The following is a 16,646-nucleotide window of genomic DNA, read 5'->3' on the forward strand; positions in this document are numbered from 1 at the left end:
AAAGCATTTCTCTTCAACGTGGAAGAGAGGTTTTTCCACTGTTAAGCCTATTTAATACAAATATCTTGTCACATAAAAGTTAAGTGCCGAAGTGGCTGTGTGCCTGACTTCTGCATGTCTCAAGAACAAACTCAGAATCATGTTTTGGCCACAGGCCAAATGTAGATCCAATTCCATGGGTAAATACTTACCTTAAAGGGGTCAATAGTGGGAGGGTCAACAGTGGGAGGGCTTCTGGTGTCCTGGCCCCACTGGTGGACCTCCTGATGGCACCTGGTATTTCCGGCCACTGTGTGACACAGAGTGTTGGACTGGATGGGCCTTTGGCCTGATCCAACATTGGTGTCTCTTATGTTATGTTCTTATTTGAAATATTTATATGCCTGCCTTTCTCCTGACCAACTCAGGATCCAAACCCAATGACAATAATATAAAATACAATAAAAATATGCACAGTCAAACATTCCAAAAATAAACATAAAACACATTAAAAGCGCTAATCTTAACATACCTTATGGAGAGCTAAAGAGATCCAGTTTACCATACTCAGACTGCCCCAGATGCTCTCTGGCATAATTGTTTTACAGCCTCACTGGAAAGCCAGGACATTTTCCCACAAGCATGAGGCAGTTGCCTGGGCTGTTGCAGTGCAGAATATGCTTACACAAAGGAGGCATTGACAATAGCACTCTCTGAACAAACAAGGCGAGCTGCATGGGAAGATGCAGGAAGGTTCTTCAAGAATGTGAGACCCAAAGGCTGGTACCAGCACCTTGAACTAGACCCCAAAACAAATAAGACTAACTTTATTCAGCAAGCTCCAGGTTATTTAGTGTAAGGCCAGAAACACAAGCCATAGTATACCTTGACTGGATGCAAATTTGTAGTTGTGATGATCTTATGCAGAGGCCCAGCTAACTTAACTGGAAGTTTTGGTTCTTTATCTAGTCCCTGTGGTTTTGTGTAGTAGTCTAGCCTTTCTCGAGAAAAGAAGTTGTTGATAACAGTTACACAATCATGCTGACCTTAAAAACAAAACAAAACACAGAATTACACATCTTCAGGAAGAAAAAAAGTCAACAAATCAACACCTGAAGCCAATCATGCAGAAGTTATGGAGGTTAATTGTTGGCCAAAGAACCCTAAAAAATCATTATACACTTTTAGTGTCAAGGCCAAGCCATGATAAGAGCTAGAATCGTGAACTTTACGACGAAGGCACAAAACATGTTCTATGCAAAGGTCAAATTATACGAAAGTCAAATTAAAGTAGGGAGGCTACTGCAGTTTCAGTGTAATAAATGTAGAACTAAAACACATGGTCAACTGTGACAAAATATAAAGACAGTATTTCAATATTAACTAGTGATCTGTGGTTCTGTGGGGCCATTTAAACATTTTAAAAAGCTACTTCTATGGGGTTACAACTTGTATAAGAGGACACAATACTAACCTCTTACTGTTTCTAAGAATTATAGGATATGGCCTAGAATTAAACTAAAAATTCTATTACAATGATCCTGCACAGTTCCTTTCAAGGAAAACAATTACAGATAATTTATCTGCAGTTCCAGAGCAGGCTAAATAGCTTACTGGTTACTGTTCTATGCCCCATTAAAAAGGAAAAGCAAATAGGAGGCATAGAGCATGAGATAGTGCATTTATAATAACACACATCAGTAATTACAAACCCGCCATTTTAAGCTTATGGTATATCCTTTGTATATTTTCAAAGTTGCATGCTTATATCACACAGTGCACAGGGTTGTTTTTTTACTGTAGTATTTAGAGCTAACAGAACTCTTTAAGGTCATAAGACACAATGCTTAAATTAGGTACAAATATCTCTCAGCATGAAATTGACTTATATTTCAGGGTTTTAAAGGCTTAAGTTCTTTTTGCTCAATGAACCAATTCAATCTAAGAAACAAGGAAAGTGCCACATTGCGCTGGTAACCAATCAAGGATGTCATGCCTTTTGGAAGATACTTTGGTGCCACATATGAAAGTGGCTCACACAAAATCATATAATTATATTTCGTCCAATTTTTAAGTAGATGGTTGGATGCCAGTTTGCTTTGCAGAGAAACTAGCAGCAAAATTCCCTGTTCAGACTGGCAACTGCATCACAAAGAAAGTGACTGAATAGTTTCTCTCAAGGACTACTCAGTATTTAATGGATGTAGGGCATAGGAAGTTTTTAAAGTTAAAAACTAGTTCCTTAAAATCCACTGTAGATGCTGGATCAAATTCTGAGCTATCACTTATGCCCAACTTTTCAAACATTTTCACATATCACACCTAAAGTCTACTAGTAAACAGGAGGATTCAAGTAAACTAGCTGTATTACAGTGACTACTTTAAATCCAAACATGTATAATTAAGTGGAAAGTGGTCAATGCTACATAGATACAATCAAAATTAGGTCAAGCACCATCATCCCATAGCCTCAATGAAAGCTAGGATGTGAGGATGCTCCATTTACCTACAAAGGCAGCCATCTGAGCAGCAGTCCTTCCCACAGAGTTGACAACACCTGTGTCTGCTCCAGCCTCTAGCATCATCCAGGTAATTTCTTTGTTGCCTAATGTGAGAAAGAAGAAAGTTTACATTTCTAGAAGTCTATACAGAAAATTGTTGCCTAAAGTATAGTTTGGTTGGGGGGGGGGGTTATATATTTTTTTAAAAAAGAACTTTAAAGTGGAAGAGAGTCTGATACATGTCTTAAATAAATAAAAACCTTGCACACCTTTATTAAAAGCAGCTTGGGTTGCTCTCACTGAAGATTAAGTGGCAATTCTTTAGAATCAAAGATTTACTCTTGCCAGGTTCAGCCCTGCCATCCGTCAGCAAAATCCATTCCCATCAAGTGCTTGTAGCTATCTAGTCTACTCCCAGTGGGCACCTTTAGATTACCAAATTGATTGATTGATCAAGTTGAATAGTACTTTCTGACTTTTAGGAGAAAACAGTGCTGTATTTTCCCAAAAGAAAACAGGAATTCAAGTGATACACACTAGGACCAAAAACCCCAACTTCTAATATAGGCTAATAGGGTCTGAACATGCTGAGACCGAGAAAGGAAAAGATCTTAGGGCCGTAGGGGATAGCTGAATGAAAGTGTCAACCCAATGTGCTGCAGCAGTGAAAAATGCAAACTCTCTGTTAGGGATTATTAGGAAAGGGATTGAGAATAAAACAGCCAATATTGTAATGTCTCTATATAGCTCTATGGTGCAGCCTCATTTGGAATAACATGTATAATTCTGGTTACCATATCTCAAAAAGGAGATTGCAGGGCTGGAAAAAGTACAGAGGAGGGTGACCAAGATGATTAAGGGATTGGAGCACATTTCCTATGAGGAAAGGCTGAAGAGTCTGGTACTTCTCAGTTTAGAAAAAAGACACGATAGAAGTTGATAAAATCATGCATGGGGTGGACAGAATTAATAAAGAGAAATTTTCTCCATCTCCAAAAATACTAAAATTTGAGGGCATCCAATTCAGCTGATGGGCAGTCTGTTCAGGACGTTCAAAAAGAACTACTATGCTATACAGTAGAATAGACAGCTTTAAAGGGGGATTAGATAGACCTATCTTCTGTGAATCTATCAATGGCTACTAGCCATGGTGACTGAGGGGAACTTCCACATTCAGAAGAGCCAGGAGGCAACATCAGGGGAAGGCCTCTTAGCCCTGTTATTGACCGTGCAAAGGAACTGGTTGGCCACTCTGTGAGACAGGATGCTGGACTACTGGTCCAGCAGGGCTCTTCTTATGTTATAAAATAAAGAAGCTACAAATTAGTATTTCCACAGCAAGATGGGATTTTTTCTTTTGAGGGTCAGAGAACAAAGTTTTTTAAAGCTGTGTATTAATGTATCAATAAGAGTTAACACACACACAAAAAGAAAATATGCTGATACGACTATGGGCCTCAGTTTGAAGCAATTCTACTCATATAGTGGCATCTCTTAACCCCCAAACCACTGTATTCAGATATGAATTTAATTTTAAGTTTATTTATTTATAAAATTTAAGTTTAAATGGGCATCAGAATAATCTCATGGACCTGGAAAATATGGGTTCAACTCACGTGTAAGGGCCTAATTACGTTACATTTCCTCTCAGTCTGCACTATCAGATCTGTGCCTGGAGCTCAATTATAGGAGCTCAGTTCCAATGCAAATGTGGGCCTGATTCATATTGAGACTATGGGGGCTTCAATCACTTCCTGCAGATGGACATAAATAAATATTGATTCTGAAACAAGTTACTTTAGATCCTCCTCCCCAACATACTGGATTTGTAGAAGTTAAACAGTTGGTCCCCCACCTTCATTCCAAAGTAGTACAGTCATGAGCAGATGTATATCACATGGGAATGCTAATTATCTACTTGGATCTTTTTTGGGGGGGATTTATTAGAGATGTTTTATGCAAGACATGTAACCCAGGAAAGAGGCACACCCTTTCTATTAGTCAAAATCTGGACCAGCATGTTAAGAAATAAAGATACAATCAAATGAATCTGAGCCAGAAAAATAATTTAATTCTGAATACCAGCTGCTCTGATTACTCTGCTACTTGGCGCTCTAGAACAAGATAGTAACAAGATGTCTACATCTCATGTATCTGATGCAATTCTTGTGCCAAATAATGAAATAAATTATTGCTACAAAATGTCACTCTGAGCGATCAACTTCTAGTGCAGAACACAATGACTCTCTTAACGTTTCTGTACTGTGGTTCATGATCTTACAGTCTTATTGTGGAAAAACACCTGGACAACATCCAATCCTCCCTCCTCACTCCCACAAGATGTTTCATGTATTAATAAATATTGTTTATCATTTGTCTGTCATCCCTGCACCTTTGACATAATAAACTGTCCTTTTGCTAGAGAAAGACATTTACCAGACCCTGGAATCCAAAGCAATTTAAATTTTTTTACCCTGTAAGGAAATATTGAAGCTAAGCCCTGAGATCTCCCCACCCAGACAGCTAATATTACGTAGACAGATAATATTTTATTTTGGCCTAAGAAAAGTTTTGTTAACTTGCATCAAAATAATAACATTCGCATATAAACACTCTATATCTCTACCCTTCATTCAAAGAATTTAAGGCAACACATGTTGTTCTTCCCTGTCCATTTATTCTCATGACAACCCTGCAAGGCAGTTTAGGCTAGCAGGAAAAGTCACCCACTAAGTTTTGTGGAGAATGAAGATCTGAACCTAGATATCTCAGCATGCTTCCAGCACCACACTGGCTAATAATATCTGGTGTGAAATGAACAGCCTCTCATTACATGGGGTAGCTTGTTCCAGTACCAAAGTCACATGATATTGATACTCAGTTTTGCATTTCCCTCAATAAAACATTAATATGCTAATTAGTTCCTAGCCTACAGCAATTTTGTTCGTTTTTCAAAGAAATAAACAAAAGCAGAATTCATCTTACAGATGCCTCCTGCACAGTGCAAACTTGTACTGCACTGACTTACTTGTCTGAATAGGACCTTTCTTTCATCTGGTCTCAAAACATTGTACATCATGACTGATGTTCCTGTCACCCACTTGCCCACCATTACATGTCTCCTTTCACCATCTCCAAGAACCAGGCAAATGTAAAGAAAGCCATTTCATACAATTTGCCATTAGAAGATCCTTCAAGTTATCCCCGAGACATTTCTGGCAAGATATATTTCTCCAAATAAGCAAGATACCTGCTTCAGCTTTATTAGACCACAAAAGGAAGGTTTTCCAAACCTGGGAAGTAGTCATCACCACCAAGAACACATATTTGGTGTCCTATTACAAGCCACTCCCCACCAACAGGGGCAGTTGCTGCAGAACTGAGAGCGATTATCCAAAGTAACCGAATCTCCAGTAACCCTCCACATCAGCAGACTGAAAATAATATATTTGAACAAGGCTCAGACAACCACAGCCCATGCTCAGAACTGGCATCAAGCCAACAATTGTGAAGCTACACCCAGCAAGAGCAATTTGGCTGTGTGGGAACCTTTGCCCAAAGAGTATAAGACCCTCCAGGATATCCAAAGGAAGAAAGCATACCTGAAAGCCCAGCAAACATCAAGGCAGTATATCCCTGCTCATGTTCATTGCAGTTTACATCAGCACCGTGTCGCAACAACAATTTGCACATGTCAACCTTCCCTTTGTATGCTGCATGCATCAGAGGGGTCATACCATGCTAATAAGAGAGGGAAAAATAAATACAAAAGTTTTAAACATATCTTTGTATTCTCCTCTACCGGTGTTTAAATGCCAGTGCACAAAGCTGATCTGCTACATGGGTTGATGCAAGAAAAGCAACCGTGACAAACTGCTGAAATAAAAAGGCTATACGCCTAGCAAACTAATGTTATGTCCTTTTTGTTACACTGGGTCATGAAAATGCTTTTAAGTATGTCCTCTCTATATAATTAAGCTTTTAAAAACCAAGTTGTTTCTTCCCATTTATCGAAAGATACCTTTGTACATATTCAATTTTAATGATATTATGTGTTCCCCCCCCCCATGCCCCAATTTGCTTACTCAATTGGGAATACTGTTGGGTATTTAAAATGAGACTTCTCATAGTGATCACTTGTTTGAAGTAGTCAGTCAGGAACTATGGCCTCTTTTTTGCTTTTCAAAACATGGTAACCCAAGCTCTGTCTTGAGCTATGACCAAACCTACACACTGTAATACTTAACTAGGTATAATTAAACATTATTTAACCACAACCAAGTAAACCATCCACAGAAATCAGAGTGATAAAATTCAAACTCCCCTTTAAAAGTCAAGGAGCTGATCACTTCTATCTGATCACAAAGAAAAATGATGCTAAAGACACTCAAAGACAAAGTGGGTACTGGATACCATTGTGAAGTGTAATAAGGAAGTCATGATACAGGTTTATGGGCATCAACATTACTAGCTTTAGCAGTTGGCTGTAGCAGCTGTAAGTGCTACTGCTTTTTACTCATGATGAAGGAGGAGGAGGAGACTGGATTTATACCCCGCCCTTCACTTGGAGTCTCAGAGCGGCTTACAAACTCCTTTCTCTTCCCCCTCCCCACAACAGACACCCTGTAAGGTAGGTGGGGCTGAGAGAGCTCTGACAGAAACTGCTCTTTTCAAGAACACCTCTGACAACTATGGCTTGCCCAAGGTCATCCAGCAGCTATGAGTAGAGGAGTGGGGAATCAAACCCAGTTCTCCCAGATTAGAGTCCGCACACTTAACCACTACACCAAACTACACCAAATTGCCCATATTATGATGTGTAGGCTGTATGTGTGTGAGGAAGGCATCTGAAAAGCACAGAATACTTCTATAAGAACATAAGAACGTAAGAGAAGCCAATGCTGGATCAGGCCAATGGCCCATCCAGTCCAACACTCTGTCACACAGTGGCCAAAAATACCAGGCGTCACCAGGAGGTCCACCAGGGGGGGCAGGACATTAGAAGCCCTCCCATTGTTGCCCCCCCAGCACCAAGAATACAGTGCATCACTTGCCCCAGACTGAGAGTTCCTATCTACCTTGTGGCTAAAACCCTGATGGACCTCTGCGCCATATGTTTATCCAGCTCCCTCTTGAAGCCATCCATGCTTGTAGCCGCCAACACCTCCTGTGGCAGTGAATTCCATGTGTTAATCACTCTTTGGGTGAAGAAGTACTTCCTTTTATCTGTTTTAACCCGACTGCTCAGCAATTTCATTGAGTACCCACGAGTTCTTGTATTGTGAGAAAGGGAGAAAAATACTTCTTTCTCGACCTGCTCTATCCCATGTATAATCTTATAAACCTCGATCATGTTATGCCTCAGCCGGCATTTCTCCAAGCTAAAGAGCCCCAAGTGCTTTAACCTTTCTTCATAGGGAAGGTGATCCAACTCACAGATACACTGTGATCCAACTCACAGATACACTGAATGTCAAGAGATAGGCCTTTAAGACATGTATTTGCATAAGTCAGTAAGTTTTAGCTGGATGATGTTATGATAGCAGGTCAGCCAAACACAAACCACATGTTACCAATCATCGGCTGCTGTAACTTAGTGCAGCTGGCTACTGTCAAAAGCTTAGCATGACTAAGAGAAATCTTGACAACCTACAATCTAGATTGCCATGTGCTGACCACTGATTGGTCTGGCAATTAGTTTGACAGCGGAACAACTATTTAGCTGGAAGCTAGGCACAGCAGAAAGAAGGCTACTCGTGGCTTGTTGCCACAAGTCTGTTGCCAGAGCGAGCCGTAAGATAACAACGCTGCATCTGCTCAAGACAATGCTGTAGTGAGAAGCCAGGATATTCATAGGAGAATTCCAAGCACCCTTCCAGGCAGAACATTGGATAAGATGAACGGCGACCTTGGCTTAGGACCCTTAGGCAGGAAGGAGGGACGGCTAATTCCTTGGCACCTGCTCAGCTCCGTGAACTACTGCTGCTTAGAGCTATCTGATTAGGTCAAGAAACTTAGATAGTGAGTTAGGTTTTGTTTGTTTTGTCCTCTGTACACTCCCTTTTCCCCTACTAGTCTGTTTAATCTTTGTATTGCCTTTATAATAAACTTAAGTTGTTTTTATAAATTGGATTGTCACTGACCCATGCACCATGCCTTCGGTACTAATTAGAGCTTAAGAACCACAAGCTGTTATTTTTTCTTTGTCACTACTGTGCTGGTTAGGATGACACTGGTTTAAAGAAATATAGCCTGGAGTCTCTGAGGCAGTCCTGAGAGTGAGAGGTAGCACGGAGACAGAAGGGCGGGGTCATGACATTGAACATTGTGGCAGGACTCCCTTCAGTGAGGCTGGACTATCCAGTGTCAGAGAAGGAAGGCAAGCTTTGTCCTCACAACATTGTCCCCAAATGCAGCCCTTCGAGCATTGATTTCCACACAACTGAGTTCAGAGGGGAATCCTTTCACATCCATATACTGCTTGCATGTCTTCTTCTCTTCCCACAGACACTGTTCCTACTCGGGGCTGTGGTGTGGTACAGAAGGAATTCCAGCTTGCCTCTCCCCCCCAGCCTGTTACCCCAAAGAGAAAAAGTTGGGCGGGGGTTTTATTGTCTCTTCGCAGAACATGACATAGTCTTCCCCCAACAGGCCAAACAGTCTTCCCACAGACAGTTTTAGTTCAGGGGAAAACTGGGGGGGGGGGGGGGGAGCTAGAATTCCTTCTGTACTGTGCTACAGTCTTGATCTAGAGTGAGAAAAGGCATGCTTGGGAAAAGAGCAGATTCTATCAGTCATATATGGGCTCCTCAAGATCTCATACTTTGTGAACTCTCTTGTGGAAATAACCTTAATTCCTTGCATTTATAGTAGTAATCATACATTTAGAAAAGAGAAAGTGCTCCACTTGGAATACTATTGCTTCCTGCCCCTGATGCCACCAGCAATCAAGGATCAGGTTGCTGTGATCTGCATGACATCCAGGGTTCTATTTCTTGGTCAAGCTAAAGGGAACTAGATTATCATTTTCTTTATTGGCCAAAGAGGATGTCCACCATCCAGACATGCTGGCAGCCTGATCTATGTGAAAATTTATGATTTTGCCATGTAGGTTTGCCAACCTCCAGGTGGGGCCTAGAGATCTCCATCTATTACAACTGATCTCTAAACAATAGGTATCAGCCCCCCTGCACAAAATGGCTGCTTTGGAGGGTGGACTCTGAGGCACTGTACACTGCTGAGGCCCCTCCCCTCCCTAAACTGTACCTTCCCCAGGCTCCACCCCCAAAAGCTCCTACCCAGAGCTGGCAACTCTACTGCAATGTGTTTTATACCATTACAAAAGAACTCTTCATATTTGACATTCTAGTATAGTTGTTTCTATTTTAAAAAACAAGCTTTATCATCAGAAAAGTCATCACATCAGTCCTATTTTCTTATATTTCTTTAAGAGTGGGGAAATGTCCTTTTAAACAGCAATTCACATATTTTGTTTATATCATGTATTGTGTATTTAAAAAGCCAACAAGGCTTTGCAATGCATAAATGTACTTAATAATGACAAAAAATTTTTTTTGCTGAAGTTACCTTACATTTTTTTAGTTATTCTACTAGCTTATATGTTGGGCCATAAAAAATATTCTGAATAAATATAAAAATAAAATTAATGAAATTTTATAAGAAGTCTAATTTTAGAGTAATTTTAGCCTGAAATATAATTAAATTGGCCAACAAACCTGATATCAGAGATTTCATTAGTCTGGATGTGTGTCACCTCAAAATAATTTGAAGAATTGGCATGGCTATATTTATGGCCCAACGTATAAACTAGTAGAGTGGGGAATCAAACCTGGTTCTCCCAGATTAGAGTCCGCACACTTAACCACTACACCAAACTGGACAATGATCATTTGAATAATAAGCCTCTGATTGGCCAGATGTAAAGAAACATATATCTACGTCAATCTAAGTAAAACCTAAGTGTTTACTTAACCTAACCTAAATGATAATGGGCAAGGATTCTTCATATCCTAAACAAAAGTATTTTTACTGATACGAGACTAAAATCTTCTCTGACCCAGACATTGCAACGTTTTGCCCTTAAGAACTACAGAATCATGAACTTTCTACCTATTATGTTGTCTGCTAGCAATATCAGACCTACAAGAGGAAAGCCTTCTATATAACAGGCCTTTCTAACATCCTAATAAAATGTTATTTAAGAATAGATCTATAAAAAACAGAGAAATATGAATAATCAAAAAAGGGGAAATCTTTATAGTCCCATCTCTACTACAAAGGTACTTTGTATCTCTCCCATGCGACTTGAGGCAGCTGAGCAAAGCAAGGCAGGAGGAAGGGGAGGAGCGTCAGCCAATGGAGGGGAAGAAAGGTTTGCCTTTGTCTCCTGTGCAATTGAGGCAGCCTGACCAGGAAGCAAGCTGTGGCTTGTTCATTCCCTCCCCCTGGGAGGAGGAGGGGGAAGAGCCTCAGCCACTGTAGGGAACAGAGGCTTGCCTATCTATCTCTCCTGTGCAACTGAGAAAGTCTGGTAAAGCAAACTGAAGTGCAGCAGCAGAACTGGAGAAAGAAGCAGGAGACAGCCAGTTCCTTGCAGGACGGATAGGAGCCCGGACAGTTTGACACCCCTGCTCTAGAGACTACATGGACTGTCCTAGTCAGCACAGAGATTTCTAGTGCAGTTGTTCTTGCAAATTCTTATTCAGGGCACCTCAAAGATGCCTTGACTATCTGAAGAACACATTTGTTCTGTGTTAGCTGGTACAGAAATGCTGTCCTCTCTGAGAAATCTTTTACAAATCTTTTGTTGAAAACACAGAATCAAAGGAATCTGTGCATATCCTCCACTGTTGTTGGAATCTTCCAGTTTTTCATCACATCTAGTTTTTGGGGTTGGGGCTCCAGCCCATTCTCACTAGCAATGTCCCAGGAACATGATGATGATAAAGGCCCTTATTCCCTGCCAGTTTAAATCCAGACTCTGAACAGTTTCAGAATCCTTTCCAAAAACCCCCCCCCCACCTTCCTTCTATTTTTATGGAAATAAATTAATCTAGGTAGATGAGGATGTCTTCAGTTTCAACACTATAAAGTCATCAACTACTCCTTGAAAGGTACTTCATAATCCTAAAAAGTATTCTGCAGTACTGAAAGAGTTCACACAAGGTGTAAAAAAAGGCAATTCCCCCCCCCCTGCCACGAATTTGGTGATATCCAGATACCAAATCAAAATCACTAAAAAAAAACACTTTGCTCCAGACATTTTATTCAGTATATCTGCTGTGTTTGGCAATGGATAAATATCCTGAACAGCGGGTGGTTTTTTTTAATGTGTGTGTGTTTAGTCTTCTGTACTCCAAACAGATCCTCAAATCTCCATTAGTTTCCTTTATATTGATTACCGGGTAAGTCCAGGATGATACAGAATAAGTTTGGTTTGTGTTTAAAAATCTACAGGCTCTATACCCACAATCCCGCACAAAATTAGGCACAGACATTACACTGGATTGTAGCCAGCATCTGCAAGATGTTAGTTTGAATGCACAAAATGTATTGGTGATGATCAGTGTTCTAAAAGGGAAGTTTATCTTTATATATCCTGCAAACTTCCTCCCACAGAAGCCACTCAACAGACCCACCTTTGAAACAAGATGAGGTCAAAGCAGCCAACTGCAGCAATGCACCGAGCTTCTGCAATAGCTTGTTATACAATATGCTATTTTAATTTTTTTCATAAATCAGTTTTATGAAGCAAAGTTTTAAAAGTATAATCCACATAAATGCAACTAATAAAAGTTTCAGCACCTGCTGCACAATAAATAATTTGATTATGTTGTGACCATTAAGATGGGGTATTTTGGATTCAACAAAATCTGCGTGTTCACTCCCTTTATTTATTTAGGCATTATATCCCACTTTTCTCCCCATTTTGGACCCATTCAGAAACATATTGAGTTGTCATTTACCTCATCCAAACAATTAACACGAACATTCTTGTTGCCTAGTAGCCTTGCAGCTTCTTCAGTATTTCCTAAAAAAATAAAAAAAATAAAATCACAAACTTTGATATTTTTTTTTAAAGCAGCAGCATAATACATACCAAACTGTTTTCAACCTTAAGCAAGATTTGTTTCACTTCAAAGCCTGGGTAACATATCCCGGTAAAGCAGAGAACCAAGTAAACATTATTTTTATCGATTTAATTTAATTTAAATCCCACTTCTTAAACCATAAGCTTCTCAAAGTCCTTAGTACATTATTAAACTTTTTCTTGCTCCAATTCTATTCCCTTCCTCCTGAAACCAAGCAAAAAGGTTATGGTTAAGACAAGTATATCAACTACAGTAAAGGCAGGATGCAAAATCCGATTCAAGGAAAGGTTGATATACTGTATTTCTGCAGGCAGTTCCCAGTCTCTTAACAGCCATGAACCAGTATCTCCACTTGCCATTATTTTGATGGTCCATAATTACAAGCACAGGAAATTCATTCTTATACTTATGTGTCAATAAACCTAGCTAGAAATACTAGCTTGAAAGGCTCATGTTTTAACTTAGAAATAGCATTGTTGCATATCCAGCTTGTACAATAAGGTATCCTTGCTGGTTAGAAACTAGCCTCTGTGGATACTAAAGTGGCTTTTTGCAGATCTAGTTCATATCCTCTATGCAGCCAGTGATATGAATAAATAGGACTGTTACTTGAAACAAAACTTTACTTTTCTTAGCAAGACTACAAGACAAAACAAAGACTTTGTGGCATTTTAAAAGACTACAGTTTCCTCAGACAAAATGGTTTGTAGACTTGAGTTCACTTCATCAGATGCATGACACAGTTTCATTTGGCAGATTAGATGCACAACACATTCTAATTTGGAGGATTATATATATGGGAAAGGAGGATGTTCAAAACTTGAGGGTCCAAAGGCCGTGAGAAGGAGATACACTGTGACATTTTGACATAACATTCAAATGTATCTAAAGTATAACAACACAACTAACAGCAGTAACTGGCGATAATGCCCACACTGGGATAGAAAAGTTTCAGCAATTTCATCTCCTAAAGAAGAAGTCTTCAATCTGTCCATACACAAGACCCCATGAATATGCGATCCACTGAACTGCAAGCACGTGACAGAAGTCACAACATCAGAGTCACATGAATGGAAGTAGAGTCAAAGATGTCAGCTCACTGGTGACAAAATAGGACCATGGACAGCAGACCAAAGAAACTACAGACAGGAAACAGAAACCAGCATTGGGAGATGAACCATAGGAAAAACAACCCAAGGGTAAGTACCATGGAGGAAACCTCTCCACCACCTGGTGGTCTCCAATGCTACTCTGCTACTCTTTTCAGCATGCACATGAAGGCATAGAGATACACATTCACTCCAAGGTGAACTGGTCACATTGTGCAAATATTTTCAGGTTAGAATGTTTTATGAGATCATTAATCCATTGATTCACCATAAATTGGAAGTGACTTGACAGCACTTAACTCTCACACACATTTTACTTTTCCCAATTAGGAAACCTGTTCCCTAATTTAACTTCACAAAAACTTTGTCAAGTCATTCTAACTGGTAGCACACAGCAGTCCAGAGGTCTTGGTTTAGAGGTGCCATTAAAATCTGTTTTGCTTTCCTGTCTTTGAAAACAGGTGTGGGGAACAGAACTTTTTTTCTTACACTTGATTGCATACACACCAACTTTTATTTTCTCTTCAAACAAGACATGTACTGCATTGCTGACAGAGGTCATAAGACAATGACTACTGACCTACACAAAACCTACACAATATGATTTCAATGTAAAATAGTCAGCAAACAGATTTTGCACCACTTTTCATAAACTCAGAGTTCATCCCTTCCTTTAGATTTGAGTGATCACTACTGAGGAAGATAAAACAGATTGTTAGACTCGGCGCGCCAAAATTTATATAGTTTAGCCAATAAAACCTGCTCCCCTTTGAATTTTGAGATTCCCCTTACAACAGGGATGATGGCTGCGTATTTATCCTCTCTGCAGGTCCCTCAACAACGTAGAGCGTTCACCCTGGCCAGATGCAATGCCATGCCGTCCGCCATCTTATTTGGCAGATTCAATAAGGTTTCCCAGCTGGACAGATACTGCCCATGCAGAAAGAAATGTGTGGAATCTATCGCTCATGTTCTCCTGCATTGTAACCTGTACATGGACATAAGGATCACATATTTACAATCTCTTTTAACCAGTATGGGTGTTTGTTCTGATGCTCTTAAGGTAAATAGACTTTTAAGAGATCTCTGCCCGGATATTACAGAGAAGGTAGCTAAGTTTCTCTGTTTGGCTTTAAAGCTGCACCAAAGGTTCTTTTAGAATTCTTATATATGTGCTTTTAACTGATTCTAAAATGTATAAATGGTTCTGATAATTTTATGCCAATAAAGGCTCACTTGACTTACTGAGGAAGATTTCAAGAATTTACTTAATTAATGTAAAACTAACTACATAGCATTTTGTCTATAACTGTGAGAGCTTGCATACTACAAATGCAAGTGGCAACTTTTAAAGAACAAGTAAAAAGAACTGGTCATGAATGCCAGTAACAATAAGAGTTACTTAAGTTTACACTGCCCATCGAAAATGCAGAATAGACTACTATTAATGAATTGAGCATAGCTAAATTGTGGTTTGGAGCACCATTTTCTCTTTTAAATGCAAAAAGCCAGTGCAGATGTAACTGCAGCTGGCTTTATATAATCATTCAGGAATGATTTGTTGTTCTTCAGTCGCACAGTTGAGTCTGACTCTTCGCAACCCCATGGACCAGATCACGCCAGGCCTTCCTGTCTTCTGCTGTCCTCTGAAGTTTGCTCAATTTCATGTTCGTTGCATCTATGACACTGTCTAACCATCTCATCCTTTGCCATCCCCATCTTCTTTGACCTTCAATCTTTCCCAGCATCAGGGTTTTCTCCAGTGAGTGCTCCCTTCTCATTTGGTGGCCAAAGTATTTGAGCTTCAGTTTCATTATCTGGCCTTCCAGGGAACAGTCAGGGTTGATTTCTTTTAGGATTGACTGATTTGATCTTCTTGCAGTCCAAGGGACTCTCAAGAGTCTTCTCCAGCACCATAGTTCAAAAGAATCCATTCTTTGGTGCTTGGCCTTCCTTATAGTCCAACTCTCGCAGCCATACATGACTACTGGGAATACCATTGCTTGGACCATGCAGACTTTTGTTGGCAGGGTGATGTCTCTACTTTTTATCATGCTGTTTAGGTTCACCATCGCTTTCCTCCCAAGGAGCAGGCGTCTTTTAATTTCATGGCTGCAGTCACAGTCTGCGGTGATTTGATGACTAGGGAGCCATGTACCTGATGTTATCTGCAGGTCGTCTTGAAGAAACAGGCTCTGAAGAACTGCTCTTCCAAAAGCAGCATCAGTTTTAGCACAGTGCATCACCACCAGGAACTTCTCAAAGGCTGAAGTCAGTGAACCAATAGCAGACCTGCAGAGATATGTCACCAAGTATCTGGAGAAAGTGGCAGAATCAGGAGCCATAATGACCCTTTCACAGTACTAGCTTGCTTGATACGTTCGCATCAAACTTTAAAGCCAGGCATCTTTCCCGGCATTTGAAAGACATGTTTGCACTCACTGGAGAAAACCCTGATGCTGGGAAAGAGCTTTAGCATAGTCAATGAAGCAGAAGTAGATATTTTTCTGGTACTCTCTTGCTTTCTCCATAATCCAGCGAATGTTGGCAATATGATCTCTCGTTCCTCTACCTCTTCGAAACCCAGCTTGTACTTCTGGCAGTTCTCTATCCATGTACTGTTGAAGCCTAGCTTGTAGGATCTTGAGCATGACCTTGCTAGCGTGTGATATGAGTGCAATTGTGCGATAGTTTGAACATTCCTTGGCGTTGCCCTTCTTTGGGATTGGAATGTATACTGATCTTTTCCAATCCTGTGGCCACTGTTGCGTTTTCCAAATTTGCTGGCAAATTGAGTGCAGCACTTTAACAGCATCATCTTTTAAGACTTTGAATAGCTCAGCTGGAATACCATCACCTCCACTAGCTTTGTTGTTAGTAATGCTTTCTAAGGCCCATTTAACTTCACATTCCAGGATGTCTGGCTCAAGGTCAGGGATTATACT

General features: G+C 40.1%; 1 protein-coding gene across 2 annotated transcripts in view; it reads right to left on the reverse strand.

The window, feature by feature from the left end:
- ANKMY2 (ankyrin repeat and MYND domain containing 2) overlaps positions 1 to 16,646 on the reverse strand; it is a 33,442-nt gene that overhangs the window by 14,529 nt on the left and 2,267 nt on the right. For both annotated transcript variants that reach the window (XM_015421582.1, XM_015421581.1), the window contains exons 2-5: positions 12,467 to 12,531; positions 6,083 to 6,221; positions 2,486 to 2,584; positions 865 to 1,025 (exon numbers count right to left, since the gene is read on the reverse strand). In XM_015421582.1, the coding sequence (XP_015277068.1) occupies positions 865 to 1,025; positions 2,486 to 2,584; positions 6,083 to 6,221; positions 12,467 to 12,531 (464 nt within the window). The remainder of the gene's footprint in view (positions 1 to 864; positions 1,026 to 2,485; positions 2,585 to 6,082; positions 6,222 to 12,466; positions 12,532 to 16,646) is intronic.

Source organism: Gekko japonicus, unplaced genomic scaffold (genome assembly GCF_001447785.1).
Source record: "Gekko japonicus isolate JY-2015 unplaced genomic scaffold, Gekko_japonicus_V1.1 scaffold1585, whole genome shotgun sequence".
In the NCBI taxonomy this organism is placed as follows: Eukaryota; Metazoa; Chordata; class Lepidosauria; order Squamata; family Gekkonidae; genus Gekko; species Gekko japonicus.